Source organism: Hypomesus transpacificus, chromosome 1 (assembly GCF_021917145.1).
Source record: "Hypomesus transpacificus isolate Combined female chromosome 1, fHypTra1, whole genome shotgun sequence".
Taxonomy (NCBI): domain Eukaryota; kingdom Metazoa; phylum Chordata; class Actinopteri; order Osmeriformes; family Osmeridae; genus Hypomesus; species Hypomesus transpacificus.
In genome coordinates this window covers 11,103,797-11,122,538 of record NC_061060.1, presented here as the reverse complement: position 1 = coordinate 11,122,538, position 18,742 = coordinate 11,103,797, and the positions used below count along the sequence as shown (strand labels likewise).

Genomic DNA, 18,742 nt, shown 5'->3' with positions numbered 1-18,742 from the left:
AAAAGCCTATCCTCATGTTGCTACGTTGCTGCTAACTGGAGATACACATTTCTTTCCTCCGCTTTGAAAGCACTCTTTCAGCCACAGAGAAATGCCCTCGGAATTCACAGTAATGCGCCCGAACGTGGGATTTGATTGGGGACACCATCCGTTCCACCAGGAGCACATCGCGCATTGTCACTCTGGGAAGTATCAGGTGCCGCATGCCTGTCAGAGGACAGAAGAATAATTAGTTTCTGTTAAAATCTTTTTGAACTTATTTCCATTTGTATTCTTTTGTTCAGTTTGCTATTGACTTGTTTTGACAATGTAAATAAAGAAATCACAAGACACTTTCCGATGTTTTGGCCTCACTGTCACTGAATCACGAGGTTATGAATGCATGGTGTTATTTTTGCAATGTAGTCCAACATTAGACCGAGATTACTTTGCTTACCTCAATTTAGACGATGCAGCTCTTCTGTCAAATGAGCTCTCTTCTCCTGTGCTGCTGCTGGGGCATTTGGGTTAAGTAACATTGGCACATGCAGTTCAACTTCATGACTCATGGAAATGTTGTGTAAAACACAACAAGCCACGAAGAATGCTGCGACCTTTTGAGGACTCTACTACAGGAGGTACTTTGAGGACTGTCTCCTGTCCAAACACCTGAAGCGCATTTTCAGTATGCCAAATGTCTGTTCGATTACATTGCGTGTGTGTGTTTTCTATTAAACAGCATTTCATCTACAGTTGCTGGCATGATAAATGGTGTCATCAGCCATGTCTTTAACGGATAGCCGTTGATGTGGGAAATCTCAGAAGGTTCTCAGATAAAAGTGGATCAAAAATAGAGTCTCAAGTCTCCAAGTTTAGTTCTCAAGTCCAAAGAGGTGGCTTGATGGTCTTTATTCAGGCAGATAGTTGAATACAAGCATACACTGGTACAGAACTAAAAAGCACCCAACTCTCCCCAACACTGGGTAATATAGGCAGAATATTTAACGCACACCCCTTGCCCCAAGAGATAAGATTGTGCAATATGGAACCTTCTAAAAGCTTCTGGAAGATGAGTCACCCCCCCCCCCCCCCCCCCTTGTTATTGCGCACGCAACCTCAAGCTTGGCTTTTGGGCTACCGTTCACCTTTCACACAGTGTCCTGAATTAGCATGTTCCTTCCTGCCAAAACAGGACTTCTCCTAACTTAAGTTAAAGGTGACTCCATCTATCCTTAATACACTGTCATACAATAATCAGCTTGCCACGACACAGTTGTCCCCTAACAGCCACCCCTCCAACGGGGGATTCCCCTCGGAGATGGCAGGAATGGCAGAGTTTGCCAGTATAAACGAGTCGTGTCTCGAGCCAGGGTAATTAGCAAACACATGGGTTATTATACTATTCGCATTGCAAATTACTTGCACGTTGATTGAATGGGTTCCCTTACGGTTGATGTATATCAGTGCGTTTTCTGATGGGGCACGTAGCTGCACATGGGTGCAGTCTATAGCACCAAGGACACCAGGGAACCCATACTTCGCCCAAAACGCCTGCTTTTCTCTTTCCGGGCTGTCAGGTGTGATGGGGAATTTGATGTATTCCCCAGCATGTCGGACTAGATCCGATGTCACTGCATGTATAGCCGAACTTATGGCAGATAGCGAAATGCCTCCAATGGAGCTTAGGGGGTGCTGTAACGACCCAGACGCATAGAAATACAGTGCAGCTGTAACCTTCACTGCGACGGGCAAGGTATAAGGACGGGGTGCATCAGTCCCTAGCTCATCTGCCAGGAGATGGCAGACATCTGTCACAGCCTGACGGGTCAGGCGTAGCTTACGCCTACATTCTTCCTCACTGAGGGAGAGATAGGTCTGTCTGGGCCGGTAGACCCTCTGCCTCCCATGTCTAATTCTCTGTCCCAAGACGTACTCCATATCACTGTGCAATAGAAAAAAAATGAGCAAGTGCAACTTAACTGGTAAGTTGATGATTAAGGGTTCTAATGAACTTACATGATGGTGATTTCGCAGTCTTCAGACTTTTGTTTGGTGGTTGACGGACATCCCACTTTGTCAGGTGTCCTTATATACATGTGTGTCTTGGCACTAATTGGTCAAACAGGCTTGATCCGTCATTCCTGCAATTAGCCTTAATAATTTGGGTAGGCCTACGCTAGATTTATGCCTTTTTTCACATCTTCATGTGAACCACAATGATTTCGCTCGTGTGGTAATATTTTTATAACCACACGATTTAATATGTAATGTTATTTTTTTTTATATTAATAATGTATGGTTTGCAAAAATTGGAACTGCTGCGCCTGTGAGAGAATAAAAGTATAGGTATGTGCGTTCTGCACACGCTACATTATGGCTAAGCTTGCGCCCTTAAAATAGCATCTGAATAATACTCCATTGACTTTAGACCACGTTTTTCCTGGTCAGTGGCTGAATTGTTTTTCGGAAACTGCAAAACAGGAGCAGGGAACGTTTGCGCCGGAACACGCCTCCTTTTTTGCTGAACCGCCGACGGGAGCGCAAAGTCATTTCGACGTGCGTCTGTGGAATGAAAAGTCGGTTTTGCGTCGAGTGCAAACTAGGAATGACAATTGAGTCAAACAAGTCAATTGCGCTTGGTGCAAGATAGGGTCCATGACATTTATGTGTAACATTGAAATTAATAATACCCTGTTCTGTATTTTTGATGGTTCTACTGTCACAGTGCATACTTGAAGTGTATGATTTTGTTGGCTACGGTGTTTTTGAAAGGTTTTTGAATTCTATCAGCATTTATGTTCCTCCAGTTTTGTTTCTGTTGAATAATTACAGTAGTGTTTCCTGTATTGGTTGTGATGGGACTTTGTGAGTAGCCTGGTCCTGACCAGACCCTCATACATTTCATTTGTACAGAGGGTCTGGGATCTCTCCATTGACAAACGTTAAATTCCTTGAAGGCGGGTCCTCTGTTGAAGTTTAAAACTATTGGATCCGCCCAGAGCCACTCTGACTTGCCATAACCAATCGCAAGCGTTCGCCTTAGCCAACTCCTTCACCACTACTGTAACGGAGCTGGCTGCCGTAGCTGGAAAATCAAACTTCCGGAACCCCGTGGGGAGGAGGGCCACAACATCATGGCCACCAACAAAACTCAGCAAGGAATGTTCTTGCTCCAGCTTTAACCTATATTCGGCAGCGTTGCCGATGCGCAGTCCTGCCATCCGCCTGGTGACCTAGTACTCAAAGCGCAATACGGATCCGTAATGCCCTCAGACAAAAGGGGGGGGGGGGGTTAAAAATAATTCCTTTGTTAATAATTTGTTAACAGAACTTTATTTTATTAAATATTCATCCACAATTATTCACACCGTCACAAAATCAACCACAAACAAATAATTTCTGCATATGCAAGTAGCAACGCTAGTGCTAAATAACTATTTAACTGGTCGGCTCCATGACGCCGGGTAAGTAGCTAGCTCCTGAGACTTCTCACCAAAAGAACGAAGGGGAACCTTCGATTAAGACATGTTCGTAGGTACCTAGCGAAAAGTAGCCTGAACTTTCCTAGATCTTAAGCTAATGCTGAATGCTCGCTGATATAGCTGTCTGTCTTACTAGAACGGCGAATGTATGCATCGTTGCTAACGTTGTGACAATGTATGTGAGAAAGACGCGTAAGTGACAGAGAGACGGAGGGAGAGCAGGGAAAGGAAATGCAGCTGAAAGAATTCGCTGCATGTTTAACCTAAATAGTGTTTAAAAAAATTTTTTGAATCAACAATGCCGGTGTTGATTCTGTGGCGCATCGCCACAAATTAGTCTGTGTGGGAAACACTGAAAAGTATACCGCGGTTGAAACGGTATAGCCAAATCTCTCCCGGTAGACACATTTCTACCGTTGCACGGTATATACCGTCATACCGCCCAGCCCTAATGGGGTATGCTGGAGGAGGGTTGGAGCAAAAAAGTATAGGAAGATAGCTCTTGAGGAACCGGGCAGGTAAGCCAATTATAGGATGTTTATCAATCATTATTTCTTTTCCGTGTTTTGATGAACTTGTTTGATGTAATGTTTCAAGGTCAAGTATAGTTCCAATACCGAAGAACACAATTAACCAAGAACGCAAAAAATGCCCGGATGCGTTTTCGATCCGACGTTTTTATCAAGGATGTATAGGTCTTGGTCGTGACTTGGCCAGCGGGAATGCAGCTGTGTTTGCAATCTTGCCATCAAGAACGTTCTTCTCAAGAACTCAACTAAGTTCTTAGCGTTCTTCAGATTGACAAACAGCCATAGACAGTCAAAAGTAGACAGTCTGTAACCGCAGCTGGTTAGAGTTAGCGTCAATGGTGTCCTCAAGCAAATGTCTCCTTTCTAAAGTATACCTTCTTCGATTCCACATGGTCGACAGCAGGCGTGTTCTCACGGCAGGGGGAAGTGTCGCTGGGTGGGGGGAGGGGGCGGAGCTCGGGTCTAAGACATAAACAAATAGGCATGCGAAATACATCAGATTAAATGCTTACACAACTGTCTGACATCAGACAGATAGACAGCATTCTAGAATTTGAAAAGAGATCTACTACATTTTAGAATGTAAGCTTCTTGGCGTGGATGTTTTGTTTACAAACCGGTCGAATTCTCCGGACAGAAAGGTCTGGTGAGCTGTGGCTGCTGCCTCCTCCCCTCTCTGACAGGATGGGAGAGATGGCGAGATAGAGATGGAGGAAAATTTGAGGATGGACGTTATGGAATGTAATCTTAAACTTCAGTCCAGATAGTCAAACCGTGGCATGTCTGTGTTAGGTTTCCGAGTGGGTAATCTCACCTGTTCTACTGTCTGCCACTCTCTGGAGCTCCAAGGGCATGGCCTGATGATGCTCCTCCATATCTCTAGGGGTCGTGCTGTGGACAGACCAGGACCCTGACCTGGGTTTGGGGCTGAGGCTAGGGGAGGAGGACAGGGGCGAGGCTGGGGGGATAGCGATGGGGATGGGGGGAGAAAAGGGCGGAAGAGTGGGAGTGGGAAAGCTCTAGATGGGACGAAACAGAGAAAGAAAAAACTGATTACCAAGAGATATTATGATTTTCTGTAGATGCAAAACTTGGATATCAAAAAGTAGACTTCCCTGCAAAGTATCTTAAATTCTCACTTCCTCCTTCTCTCCTTCTTCCTCCTCTTCCTCTCTCTCCCCAAGCATCTCCACTACCAGGGACGGGAACACCCCCACCCGTCCATCCAGCTCCCCTTCCCAAAAACCATCATCCACCTCCCCCTGGCCCCAGCCCTGGGCACGCCTCCTCAGCCTGATCACTGCCCCCTCTGGGAACGACAGCTCCTCCCCACTCTGGGCCTGGTAGTCATACAGGGCCCGCACTAGACCTGAAAACACACACCCACCCAATATGACACACACACACGTCTACAGTTTCTAATACCAAATATAAAGATGTTGTGGTAGTACTGACCTGCTGTCTGTGGGAGGTACTGTGGACCTTTATGGGAGTGTTCAGAGGAGGAACCAGAACTGTCAAATGACCAATCCAATGAGTGCCCGACAGCGCCCTCACCTGGAGGCCAATGGAACTGCAGGTACCTCTCAGGCACATAGCCCACTTGTCCAGACAAGTTACACACCTACACAGGAACACACACACACACAAGCATACATAGCACAAGAAGGAGGGGAAGTGAGCTGATTAGCAAATAGTGTTTATTATTGTTTCTCAATCAGTATGTGTGAGATGGAACACCATATTTAGCTGTGACAAAACAGGAAACTGACAGTTTATGCTACACAGAGCCAGGAAGTGGGGAGACCACATCAGTTACTGAAAAGAGGACTGATGTAGTGAAGATGTGACATGAGTGCATCAATACTAACAACATGATCTGGTCTACAAACCCCATTCCCAAAAAGTTGGGACGCTGTGTAAAATGAACGTATAAACAGAATGCAATGATTGGATTGATCTCATAAACTCATATGTCATTCACAATAGATAATTGAAAACATATCAAATGTTTAAACTTAGAAAGTGTACAATTTAAAGGAAAAAATTAGATAATTTTGAATTTGATGGCTGCCAAAGGTCTCTAAAAAGTTGAGACGGGTAATACAATGCTGGAAAAAGTAAGTGATACTAAAATTAAAACAACTGGAGGAACATTTGCAACTAACTAGGTAAATTGCTGAGACAGCCCGACGGTTAAAAGAAAATGTTTCACTCTGTTTTTGTATGCGGTAAAGTTGTCGCAATACAACAGTGGGTCACAATGACTGATGGGTCAGAATGACCCAAAGATAACACAAGAGTTAAAATAATTCTGAGAATCTTGAGAAATCTCTATGTAAGGGACAAGAGAGAAAATAAATACAGCATTTCTGTGATCTTCAGGCACTGCATAAAAACTGGCATGATTCTGAAAAGGAAATCATTGCATGGGATCAGAAACACCTCCGGAACTCATTGTCTGTGAACACAGTTTGCCGTGCCATCCACAAATTCAGGTTAAAGCTCTATCATGCAAAGAAGAAGCCGGGTCAGATGGCTGAGCGGTTAGGGATGCTGGCTATTAATCAGAAGGTTACCGGTTTGATTCTAGGCTGTGCAAAGATGATGTTGTGTCCTTGGGCAAGGCACTTCATCCTACTTGCTTTTGGGGAATGTCCCTGTACTTACTGTAAGTAGCTCTGGATAAGAGCGTCTGCTAAATGACTAAATGTAAGTGTAAGCCATATGTGAACATGATCCAGAAACACTACATCTTCTCTGGGCTAAAGTTCATTTATAATGGACTGAAGCAAAGTGGGGAAACTGTTCTGTGGTCACACAAATAGAAATTTGCAATTATTTTTGGAAACCATGGATGTTGCATCCTCTTGACTAAAGAGGAGAGGTACTATCCAGCATGTTATCAGCGCTCAGTTCAAAAGCCTTAATTTCTGATGGTATGGGGGTGCATTAGTGCCTATGGAAAGGTCAGCTTGCACATCTGGAAAGACACCATCAATGCTGAAAGGTATATACAGGTTTTATTTGCTTGCATCCAGGCAACATCTTTTTCAGGGAAGGCCTTGTATATTTCAGGAAGACGATGATAAACCACATCCTGCATCTGTTACAACAGCATGGCTTTATAATAGAAGAGTCCGGTTGCTGAACTGGCCTGCCTGCAGCCAGACCTTTTACCAGTAAAAAACATTTGGTGGATCATGAAACAAAAAATATGACAAAGAAGACCCAGGATGGTTGAGTAGCAAGAATCCTGTATCAGACACAAAAGCGACAAAATTCCTCTCCAACTCCAGCAACTGGTCTCCTCAGTTCCCAGACATATACAGACTGTCATTTCAAAGAAGAGGAGATGCAGTGGTGAACATGGCCTTGTCCTAACCTTTTTGAGACGTGTTGCTGCCATCAATTAAAAAAAATTCCGTACATTTTTCTTAAAATGTTTCATTTCATCAGTTTAAACATTTGATATGTTATCTATTTTCTACAGTGAATAACATATGGGTTTATGAGATTTGCCAATAATTGTATTCTGGTATTATATTTTATTTTTAACAACATCCCAACTTTTTGGGAATTGGGGTTGTACAGTATATACAGTGCCCTCCAAAAGTATTGGAACAGTGAGGCCAATTCCTTTATTTTTGCTGTAGACTGAAAACATTTGGGCTTGACATCAAACGATGAATGTGAAACCAGAGATCAACGTTTCAGCTTTTATTTCCAGGTATTTACATCAGGATCTGATGCACAAATTAGAAAATATCACCTTTTTGTTCGAACCCACCCATTTGTCACGTGAGCAAAAGTATTGGAACATATGACTGACAGGTGTGTTTTGTTGCCCAGGTGTGTCCTATTACATACATTATTCAATCAATAAATACCACTGAATGTCTACACTCAGGTTCAGATTGGGTAAGATAGGTTTTGTCTATGCAGACTGTATTCAGAGGTGAAAACAACATGAAAACCGGAGCGCTGTCTTTGGGTGAAAAACAAGCAATTGTGAGTCTTAGAGAAGATGGAAAATCAATCAGAGCCATTGCAGAAACATTGGCCATAGCCAGTACAACCATTTGGAATGTCCTGAAGAAGAAGAAAACTACTGGTGTACTAAGTAACAGACGTCGAACAGGTAGACCAAGGAAAACATCAGCAGTTGATGACAGAAACATTGTGAGAGCTGTAAAGAAAGACCCTAAAACAACTGTTAGTGAGATCAGCAACAACCTCCAGATGGCAGGAGTGAAGGTATCACTATCTACTGTTCGCAGAAGACTTCATGAACAAAAGTACAAGGGCTACACCAGAAGATGCAAACCACTCATTAGCAAGAAGAATAGGAAGGCCAGGCTGGAATTTGCCAAAAAGTACAGAGATGAACCTCAAAAATTCTGGGACAAAGTTTTATGGACTGATGAGACAAAGATTAACTTTTACCAAAGTGATGGAAAGGCTAAAGTTTGGAGAAAGAAAGGAACTGCTCATGATCCCAAACACACAAGCTCATCTGTGAAACACGGTGGAGGTAATGTCATGGCTTGGGCTTGCATGGCTTCTTCTAGGACGGGCTCATTAATCTTCATTGAGGATGTAACACATGATGGCAGCAGCAAAATGAACTCGGAAGTCTACAGAAACATTTTGTCTGCCAATTTAAGGAAAGATGCAACCAAACTGATTGGCAGAGCCTTCATCATGCAGCAAGATAACGACCCAAAACACACTGCCAAAACAACAAAGGAGTTCATCAGGGGCAAGAAATGGAAGGTATTAGACTGGCCAAGTCAATCTCCAGACTTAAACCCTATAGAGCATGCATTTTACCTGCTTAAGAGGAGACTGAAGGGAGGAACCCCACAAAACAAACAACAACTGAAAGAGGCTGCAGTGAAAGCCTGGGAAAGCATCAAAAAGGAAGAATGCAAAAGTTTGGTGACGTCAATGGGTCACAGACTTGCTGCAGTTATTGAAAGCAAAGGATTTGCAACTAAATATTAAGTCTTATTCACTTAAATATGTTTTAAGTATATCTGTTCCAATACTTTTGCTCACATGACAAATGGGTGGATTCAAACAAAATGTGATATTTTCTTAGTTGTGCATCAGATCCTGATGTAAATACCTGGAAATAAAAGCTGAAACGTTGATCTCTGGTCTCACGTTCATTATTTGATGTCAAGCCCAAATGTTTTCAGTCTACAGCAAAAATAAAGGAATTCGCCTCACTGTTCCAATACTTTTGGAGGGCACTGTATATACGTTTGGGAAGTGTTCCCTTTATTTTAGAAGTAGTTATAGAGTGATGCTCTCTAGGTATGCTGTTGGTAGTGTAGATGTTGTTGATTAGATTGTGTTGTAGGTGTAGCAGTGGACATTAATACTTTCAGATTCCTCAGTAAGGAGCTATGGATCTACTCATCTCTATCTGGAACGCATGGTGATTTGTAAATCCACTATACTTTATAAATTATACAGGGATTGTTTCATGACTATGAATGAGGTCATTGTAGATGGACAGCTAAATAAACATCAGGGGCAGCTCTTTCCACCACCACTTATCATTCTCGATCTTCAGCCCTCCTCCCCTCCTCCCCTCTTCCCGGTTTGCGCTCCTTTTCCTCTCACCTTCAGCCAGTCCTCCACATCCCCATCCTCGATCACCTGAAGCTCCTCCCCTTCGGTGATTGACAGCTCATCGGATTGGCTGGCCTGCAGGATGTAATGGGAGACCAGGCAATTACCCTTCAATCCCTTCAACACCACATGCCTGCCTCTCTGCAGAGGTAGTCAGGTGGCGGGTCAGACAGAATGGGAGGTGTGTGTGCAGGTGTTGTCTTCACCTGGTAGCTGTAGAGGACAATGCAGGGGAGAGGGTATCCACATGGTCCTGAACCAGATGGTGAGTCTACAAAGGTGTCACCGTTGTCATCATAATCCTCAAAGTCTGTGAACTCAAACTCCTCCTCCTGAGGAAGTAGGAATAGAGACAACTCTGAGGCTCTGAGGCAATTTCACACATGAGGGGCATACTGTCGTAGGCTAAAATCTCCTCTTCTCCTTTCCCATGGTGAAGGACAGGAGAATAGCAGAAAGAGGCCTCTCTGCTAGAATTGAGATCTACCCTAGCAGCGAATTCGAAGACTTGCACACAGGTTACATACCAGGTTGGAAATGTCACCGTTGGACATGCGAGCCTCACTCAGCCTCCTCTCTCTTTCCAGCTGCTCCTCCGCCTGGCTCATGGCACTGGTCAGCCAGGGCTCCACATCCACCCCCGCACCCTCCAGCAATGCCAGACAGGACTCTGCCTTCACACGGCTCACCTAGGGACATTTTTTCATTATATTTATTTGAAGATAAATACTGTCCATCTTAAAAAAGCTTCCTGAAATTGCCATACATTTGTATTCAAATATACTGTATTATAAAAATCTTTAATGGATTATCAGTTATTCAACCAACCTTTTTTTTGTTGTTGCAGAAAACTGAGATGATATCATTGTTCTGAGCTGCAGAGGGTGAGCTATGACTCACCCTGCTAGCAACATTAGCATGAGTCTCTCTTTCCCTATCCCTCCCACCACGCTCTCTCTTTCTCTCACGCGCAGGACTTCTCTTCACAGAACCCCCCCCCCCACACACACACACACTGACTCATGCATTCCATGAAGAAAGCCTGGTTCATCATCAGGTCCTTGTGAAGAGGAGGAAGGTGTAGGAGGCTTCACTTTAAAATAAATGCATCTAATACAGTGAGTAACGGGTTTGGTGAACCACGGGTTGCATATTTGATTCCAACTGACCTTGGCCTTTCGGACGGTTTCTTGGACTTCCAGAAGCTTCTGTTCCACACTGGCCCCTGTGTCTCCAGACAGCAGCTTAACACGCTGCTCCAGAGTCTGCACCGCCTGAAACACACACACAACACCCTGAAAATCAAAACTATGAAGACTCATTTCACTGGTTGACCTTGCTGTGACCGTCCCATGACCTCTGTGCCTACCTTCTCTCCTTGGGTGATGACCTTGTAGTCTTTCGCAGCCTTGGAGGACCACTTCCTTGCCTCTTTCTCCAGACAACTCTTTCCCTCTGGGTTGGTGCTCTGCTGCAGGACACACACCTTGGATGTGGAGGAAGATATCATTACTACAGGCTGGATTTTTATTTGTAGTTACAGTCAGGGTCTTATGCCAAGACAGTGTGTTATGTATACAGTATTTATATCTGTACAGCTATGAGGTGTATTTGTTTTGTCTCACCTTATCATGCGGGGAGAGCTGGAATATGAAGTCTGTGTTCTTGGTAAAAGCAGGAGCCTCCTGTAGAAAGAGCTGCAGGCTCCTTTCTCTGCTTACCTGGTCAAAAGGAAGAGGCACTCACTGAAGTTCAAATGTGGTAAAAAAAAGTCTGTCTCTGACATCCATCACTTATCCGGGTTTTCACTAGCACTAAGGTGAGGAATATTTCAGGTCTGGGGATCACAGAAGGCCTGTAATGAAATATTCCAGAATGTATCACAGAGGGCCTTTTATGTAATATTCTAGAATGTCTGGGGGTCACAGAAGGTCTTTTATGGATTTTTCTAGAATGTCTGGGAATTACAGAGGGCCTTTTATAGAAAAAAAAAATGATGTCTGGAGATCAGAGAGGGCCTGTTGTGGAATATTCCAGAATGTCTCAAGTTCAATAGGGGCTACTGTGGAACATTCTAGAACGCCTGGAGCTCACACAAGAAAAACTGGAAAGACTCAAAGTCAAACATGTTTACACTGCACAATTATTAAAAAAACATTTGCATCTCACTAAACCATCCTTTTGGGTACAGGCTCTACAAACTTATAATCACAAGGTGATTTCTGGGGTGTAATACCTGGGCGGCGTGCTCCCACACCCTGCTGAAGGCTGCCTGAGAGGAGAGACACGCCTCTACCTCCGTAGAACACAGCAGACTGAAGAGGCCTCTCAACTGCTCGTACAGCTCCCCATCCAGCCTCTGGGAGACACACAAACATCACACGTACACACACATGCCAATATACACTATTGACTGGTACTGTAATATATAGACAGCGAAATACACACAAGTATAAGTGCACAAGGTCTGGTCAAGGTAGGGTTCTAGTTGTGTGTGTGTGTGTGTGTGTTACCTGCATGATGCTAGGCAGCTCTGCAGTGTAGAAGTACTGATGATGAGAGTTGGTAGCTGCCAGAGAGAGAAGGTACTCATTCCGTACCTCCATCAGCTTCTGGTCACACTCCCCCAGTCTGACACTCAGCTGGGGGGACAGAGGGAGAGAAGGAAGTAAAGAGGGAGGGAGTTAGAGGAGGGAAATTGGGGGTTATGGTGAAGTAGGGACAGAAAGGTGGGGAGGGGGGTGTAAGGGAGGATGGAAGCTGTGTTAGAAGTGCTAGACTATTCTTACTTTCAGCCTAGGTCAGTTTACCTTTGGCCTGTATGAAGCCAGCCTACCAGCCTTCTATAGTCTACCTTGGTGCTTAACTTCTGCAGGCCTGTTCTGAAGTGGAAGATCCCATGCTCATTCCTCCGAGATCTGGAGAATGTCACACACACACACAGACATGTTTCATACATCAACATGTATCCTGGCGAACAGCTGCCCTACTAGGGGCATAATTAGCTATACAGTTCATTTAAGATACTTAAGATACTATAGCAGACTCTAATAAGAGGTGGTTAACTGGTTCACAGGTTCGCCAGTTAGCAAGCTAACAGGCAGGCAGTCTATCAGGCTAAGAGCAGCCTCCCCACCTGGCCTGGGCATCAGCAGCCTTCTCCCTGGCTGTGTTAGCGATGTGGCTTAACTGGAAATAGCTCTTCTTCAGTTTGTGGAGCTCCCTTAGAGCTCCCACCACCTCCCCCTGGACCCTCTGGAGCTGTTCCAGACCCTGCACACATACAAACACACACTCAACACACATGCAAGTACACACACAACAAACCCACTTGCAACACTCACACACAACACACGTAACACACACACAGCACATGTAAGCACATGCAAGCACACACACACACACACGACATATGCAAGCACACAAAATACACACATAACATATGCAGGCACGTACAACATACACACAACACAGGCAGAACCACATAACCACCACACACAGTACTTGGAGGCACACACAACACCCACATACAAGAAAACAAATAAAATCACATTAATTCGCAAAAATGACACTGGGTAGGTCCAGCGAATGTTCATGTTTTAATTTCGACTGACAGTTTACAAGTAGTCATAGTGATATCACAGTGCAGTCTGTGCTAACCCAGCACACAGCACCACACAGCAGCACCTGACACAACATAATCCTTGTCTGCCTTTTTGAAAGTGATGGGTGGTAAACATGTGACACAAATAAAGTGTTTCCCTTGAGAACAATTTAAACGTAACTTAAAGAAAGTTAATCTCCGGTTAGCATCTTTGTGGTTCGATGAGGGGAATCTCTATGTGGGTGTCAAACATATTTACCTACTAAGGTAATCAGTGAATCAATTCTGCAAATTGCTTTTATTGACTGTTTCAGTTCATTTCAACGAATTTCTTTTATCTCTACATTCCTACAGACTCCCTTGTGTATTTCCCCAATGCGTGTCAGAATAAAGTATAAAATAATGCTTGGTGTGTGTGCCAATGTGTGTATTTGTGTGTGTGCACCAGTGTCTTTGGGAGAGAGAGCGTGTGAGTGTTTGTCTATGTGTGCGTCAGTATACATCTGTGCGTGCCAGTGTCTAACCCTCTTGGCGCGAGGCTCTTTGGCGTTGCGAACGCTCTTCAAGGCGTCGGCTGACAGGGAGCGATACCCCTCGGCCGCAGTCAGCCGAGACACTGCGGTCTGAGCTGTAGCGTCCACCAGTGACCTCCACACTGAGAACACACTCCTGGGACACACACACATATTGTCCTTCTTAGACGGGAGAGCACAGTCTACATGTAATACGTAAATGATTCAGTGGACTCTGCTGCTAACCCACCCGGAACTGAGTGAGTCTCCCTTGCCTCTCTGCCAGTCTCTCTTCTGGTACTGCAGTGCCAGCCTCTGAAGAGCCTGGAAGAGACACGCAACACACAATACACACCTCAACACATCCCTCAATATATATACACGCATGGCCAACTCCAATGAACACACAGATACTCTTTACCAACAATAGCAACAGACCAACTTCAACATACACGTCAGTACACAGAACTTACCTGTAAAACACACAACATACCTTAACCAACATCTATTTTACACACAATTCACCACACACTCACTTTACCAACACACACTTATCTCTCGACATAGATACACCTCAACAAAAAAAAGGCAGTTAAGTCTTGTTTCCAGAAGAACTTGCATAGATATTTATGGCCAGACCAGCAGAAGATTGGTAGCTGTTTTGAGTAAAAGCAGTAGAGACTTTCATCATCAGCATACCAGTCTGAACACCAGCACCTAAGTGTCAACACATACACACACAAGCGCAAACAAACACACGCCTACTGTTTACTTCCTTTTCAAAGTACACAAGAGCTACCTGTGTAACTGACCCCAGCAGGGTCAGAAACACACACAAACATGCGCGCACACACACACACACACACACACACACACACAAAGCTCTCTCTGAAGCTCCTGGTTCACAAGGTCTTTGCTTCCCATCACCTGCTTGTTACATTCCATCGACTTTCCCTCTCTCTTCCCCTCTCTCTTCCCCTCTTTTCCCCCTCTCTCTCTCCTTCGTATGAATTCTTCCTCTCTCAATCTCTATTGCACTCTCTGTTTGTCTCTCTCCTTCAGTATGTCACAATCTCTCATCTCCACAGCCCATCTCTCTCTCTGTCTCTGGTCTACTTTTTCCTGGGCAAAAGTGTGTGGGAGGGGGCATTCTCTTCAAGGACAGCCATCTCCATCGTCCCTCCACTTCCTCACCTCTGGACACCAACACACCACTCAGGAACTGAAATAGTCACCAGAGGGTCAATATTTTGGCAAGCGTCAGGAGACATTACAGTAAAGTGAGGGCTTCCAGGAAAGGTTCTGGAGTCGGGGAAGAGAGCTGCTCCAAATAACCCAGTAGGAGGAGACACAAACACACATTGCTCACTATGTAATTACTCGAGGGGGGGGGGGGGCAGATGTGATATTATGGTTGACACACACACACATTACAGATCTCCCACCTGAGCATACTCTTTCTCTATGGCAGCCCGTTGTTTACTGAAGGACCTTTAGGGGGAACAAAAAAATGTATATTAGCACACATTCAGTACTCAGGAGGATACTGATCTTCCGCTCTCTTTTAAGTTTCTAGATGGTGATAGGGGAAGGGGGGAGATATGGTACAGAGCGGGGAGGGTTGGGGAGGAGCAAGCATGAGAAAGGGTGGGTGAAGATGAGTGAGGTATAGGGTGATGGGGAAACAGGGGGCAACATTGTTGCGGGAGGGTGAGGTAAGGGATGAGGGACTGGTAGAACAGGGGTATGGGGAGTTTCTAGACCATTACCACTAGGGGGGCCAAGTTGAGGCCAGTTACATTAAACATTATTGTTGTCATTGTTTTCTTCACAAAGGGCAAAATAAAAATAGTTTAGACTCTACATTTAGGGGGGCCACAAGGGGGTCTGGGTCCAAGCCTGTTGTCAAAGGGGTACTGACAGAGGGGAGACGGGGAGATAAGGGGTGAGGGCAGGCTAAGGAGTCAGACCTAATGTCCTCCAGGAGCTCTCCTTCCTGCTGCTGCTTGGTGTGCAGACGACCCAGCTGCTCTGCAAACACTAGCTTCGCCTGCTGGGTCTCCTTCACCTGTACACCCACACAACACAAAAATAGACAGACAAATACCGTACATATCATAAAAAATACACGTGGCAAAAAATATTAGCATTACTCTCTACATTAAAATGCACTGCCATTTAGCATACATCTGACTTCTGTTCCGTTGCTACACACGTTGAGGCATGATCAACTGCAGTTGTTTGCATTTTATTCACATCCTGATTAATCTTACACAACGTTATTGTTTTTTTTTTTTATCGACATATTACTTCAGATTGTTGTTACAAAGTTCCACATTAACATTGGACAGGAGTCGGACCTCGGAACCTCTGGCTACTCTTTGCTGTTCACCTCGTTTTAGATTAGATTAGCCTATAGATTTAGATTATGCTGTCTTCTTACCTTTCTCGGAGGTGGTTGCATTCTACTTCACCGAGCTAGTGTATCTTTGAACAGATCGCCCAAACTTATTCTTGTCCTTCATGCCGCAATTAACGTTTGCAGCAGGAGACAGTGCAACTTCCCGTGTGTTTCTGACAGCGGGCGGTAGAAGAGCATCTCTGACTCCTTCTACATTCAGCGCACTAGTGCCACCTAGCGGACATGCCATGCCACTGACAACCGCGTAATAGGCTTCGCTATTCCTGCCGTTCTGCCGGTTTTCATACCTTGTTAGTTAGACAGGGTGAAATTATGATCGCTGGGCCCAGTTCAATCAGGAGAGACCTGGGATGAGTGAAAGATGTTTATTACAGAATGATAAATGTAGGCCTACTACAGTGTTTGGAGCTTAGACCCCGGGGAATTATAGATCAACGGGCGCCTGCCCAACATTCGAAGAAGAATCCCCCACGGAGTCCAGACACTGGTGGCAGTGGCGGCAGCTGACGACCAACGAGTCGAAGAGCAGATGAGGAACCGGGTGGCGACGGGCAGGTGGAGGGTCGCGCACTTGATGTCAAACGCACCTAATAGGCTGACTTGAAACTGTGAATTCTGGTTAAGGCCAATTTATACTTCTGCGTTTTTACGGACACGCACACAGGGAACGCCCTCTCCGTCAAGGAACTCCCTCTCCGTGCCCCTCGCGCAGATGCTCGCAGATGATGCACCTGCAGATGATGCACCCGCAGATGATGCACCTCGCAGATGATGCACCTCGCAGATGATGCACCTCGCAGATGCACCTCGCAGATGCACCTCCTGATTTTCCGAGTAGGGGGTACCTGCAGAGCCGGAGACCCCGGAGAGCCGCAGTTTCAGGACTGCAGTTTCAGGACCGCAGTTTTAGGACCCTCGTTTTATCTGACTGCGCCACCTAGCGAATGGAATAAACATGGACCGGAACAAGATAATATTTTCCTGCAGTAGTGAATATTGTTAGCCTGATGTTGTCTTACTCATAATTCTAGTCAGAATATGAGTCTGAAAACTCTCCTTTGGGCTGTGACTATGGGGCGTGTGTCAACCGAGCTCGTAATACAAATGCCTCTTTGCTCAATTGGATAGACCTACAACCAATCAGAGCAACATAATGTGTTCTGCTCGCCACAGTCACTGGTTGATGCAACTGTCACATGGCTTTTCTTTCATTGGCTACTTTGCATAGATCTTGTGCGTGTGTATGAGTGCATGAGTGTCTGCGTCTTGATGTGGCCCTGCTTTACTAAAGGACATGCTCAGACAAGATAAGGATCTTCCTGTTTACCTAAGCCTGGTCATTACCTATTGTTCATTTGTGGGTGGCCTCTCTCTGCACACAAGGCTAAACTCAGTATAATTTTATACAGAATAAAAGGTTACATTCTTAACTTTTCAGACAATCCACCATTCTGCTGGGATCAGAATGATCTGGATTTTTTAGATCAAAGGTATCCCAGTCCTACTAAAATGTTTTGAACAACACATATTGAAGGTTTGGGGCCAGTTGTTCAGAAGTTATCTGATCGGATTTGGGCAATTCGATTGGATCAAATCTTAAAATTGGGTTGATCAAAATACAAATAAACGATTCTGAAATTGGATTTGATCACTTAATTCCAGTCTTGGTTTTGATCTGGATCAAACCTTCAATATGTCTTAGGCAAGGCACTTCACCCTACTTGCCTCGGGGGAACGTTCCTGTATACTGTGGACTCCAGTGACTCTGGATAAGAGCGCCTGCTAAATGGCTCTGACAGTTTTGATTGTTGAATTTTGCATTTTTCTGTCTGTTCAAATCAAAACACATGAAAGTGACCCCATGCTGGCTACTGAACTGTTTTTTATGTAGCTAGCCTACATTGTTATGTAGTCCCATTTATAACTCTAAAAATCCCAATTTGGTAATCTTGAAAAGTTTGGATATGGATCAGGGTGTTCCAATCCAATGTTGCTTAGAAAGACCAGCACATAGGTAAGATTGATTACTCAATCAGTGGCACCCCCGGACATTTTTCATAGGGGTGGCAAGATGAGGCCACTGAAAAAATTCAAAAGCGTAACTGAATTTAAGGAATTGTATTCATTTAGTCATTTAGCAGACGCTCTTATCCAGAGTATTCTGAGAATTCTGAGAATTCTACAGTATTCTGTTCTTGACAGACGTTAACATTCGGGGCTTAGCCCAAACCCAACAGGACCTTGATTAGGCTTTATTAGACCTCAGCGAGGGACATCAACAAAGAAAGTGAGTGTGGCAGGCCCTGGCTCAGGAACCCAGGCTGGCAGATTACCGGCAAAAATAAAAAGACTGAGAAGTAAGGTTGCCACCCGTCCAGGTTTTCCCGGGATTGTTCTCTTTTCGTTCTCATCTCACGTTTTTGTCACGGAAAACGTGAGATGAATTGTCCAGTTCTTTTGTGAAAATGCAGTCTATTTCTAAATTTGAATTTCATAGTTTCAAATAAAACCTAATTAGCCATTTCCTTCACTGCTATTTTCTTCCTGGTTATGTTCAAACATCTTTAGCC

The 18,742-nt window shown here is 44.6% G+C and overlaps 1 protein-coding gene across 1 annotated transcript; it reads right to left on the bottom strand.

Annotated features, from left to right (window-relative positions):
- Positions 1–3,864: 3,864 nt before the first annotated feature.
- On the bottom strand, positions 3,865–16,334 carry LOC124468847 (F-BAR and double SH3 domains protein 1-like). The gene is made up of 20 exons (XM_047021830.1): positions 16,194–16,334; positions 15,721–15,818; positions 15,196–15,241; positions 14,001–14,074; positions 13,763–13,907; positions 12,771–12,907; positions 12,489–12,552; positions 12,148–12,276; positions 11,871–11,993; positions 11,260–11,355; positions 11,004–11,120; positions 10,804–10,908; positions 10,162–10,323; positions 9,841–9,966; positions 9,626–9,709; positions 5,447–5,615; positions 5,131–5,360; positions 4,806–5,010; positions 4,609–4,667; positions 3,865–4,453 (listed from the first exon to the last, which is right to left on the bottom strand). The coding sequence occupies exons 1-20, from the start codon at positions 16,212–16,214 to the stop codon at positions 4,403–4,405; spliced, it is 2,241 nt and encodes a 746-aa protein (XP_046877786.1). The 5' UTR covers positions 16,215–16,334; the 3' UTR covers positions 3,865–4,402.
- Positions 16,335–18,742: the final 2,408 nt, after the last annotated feature.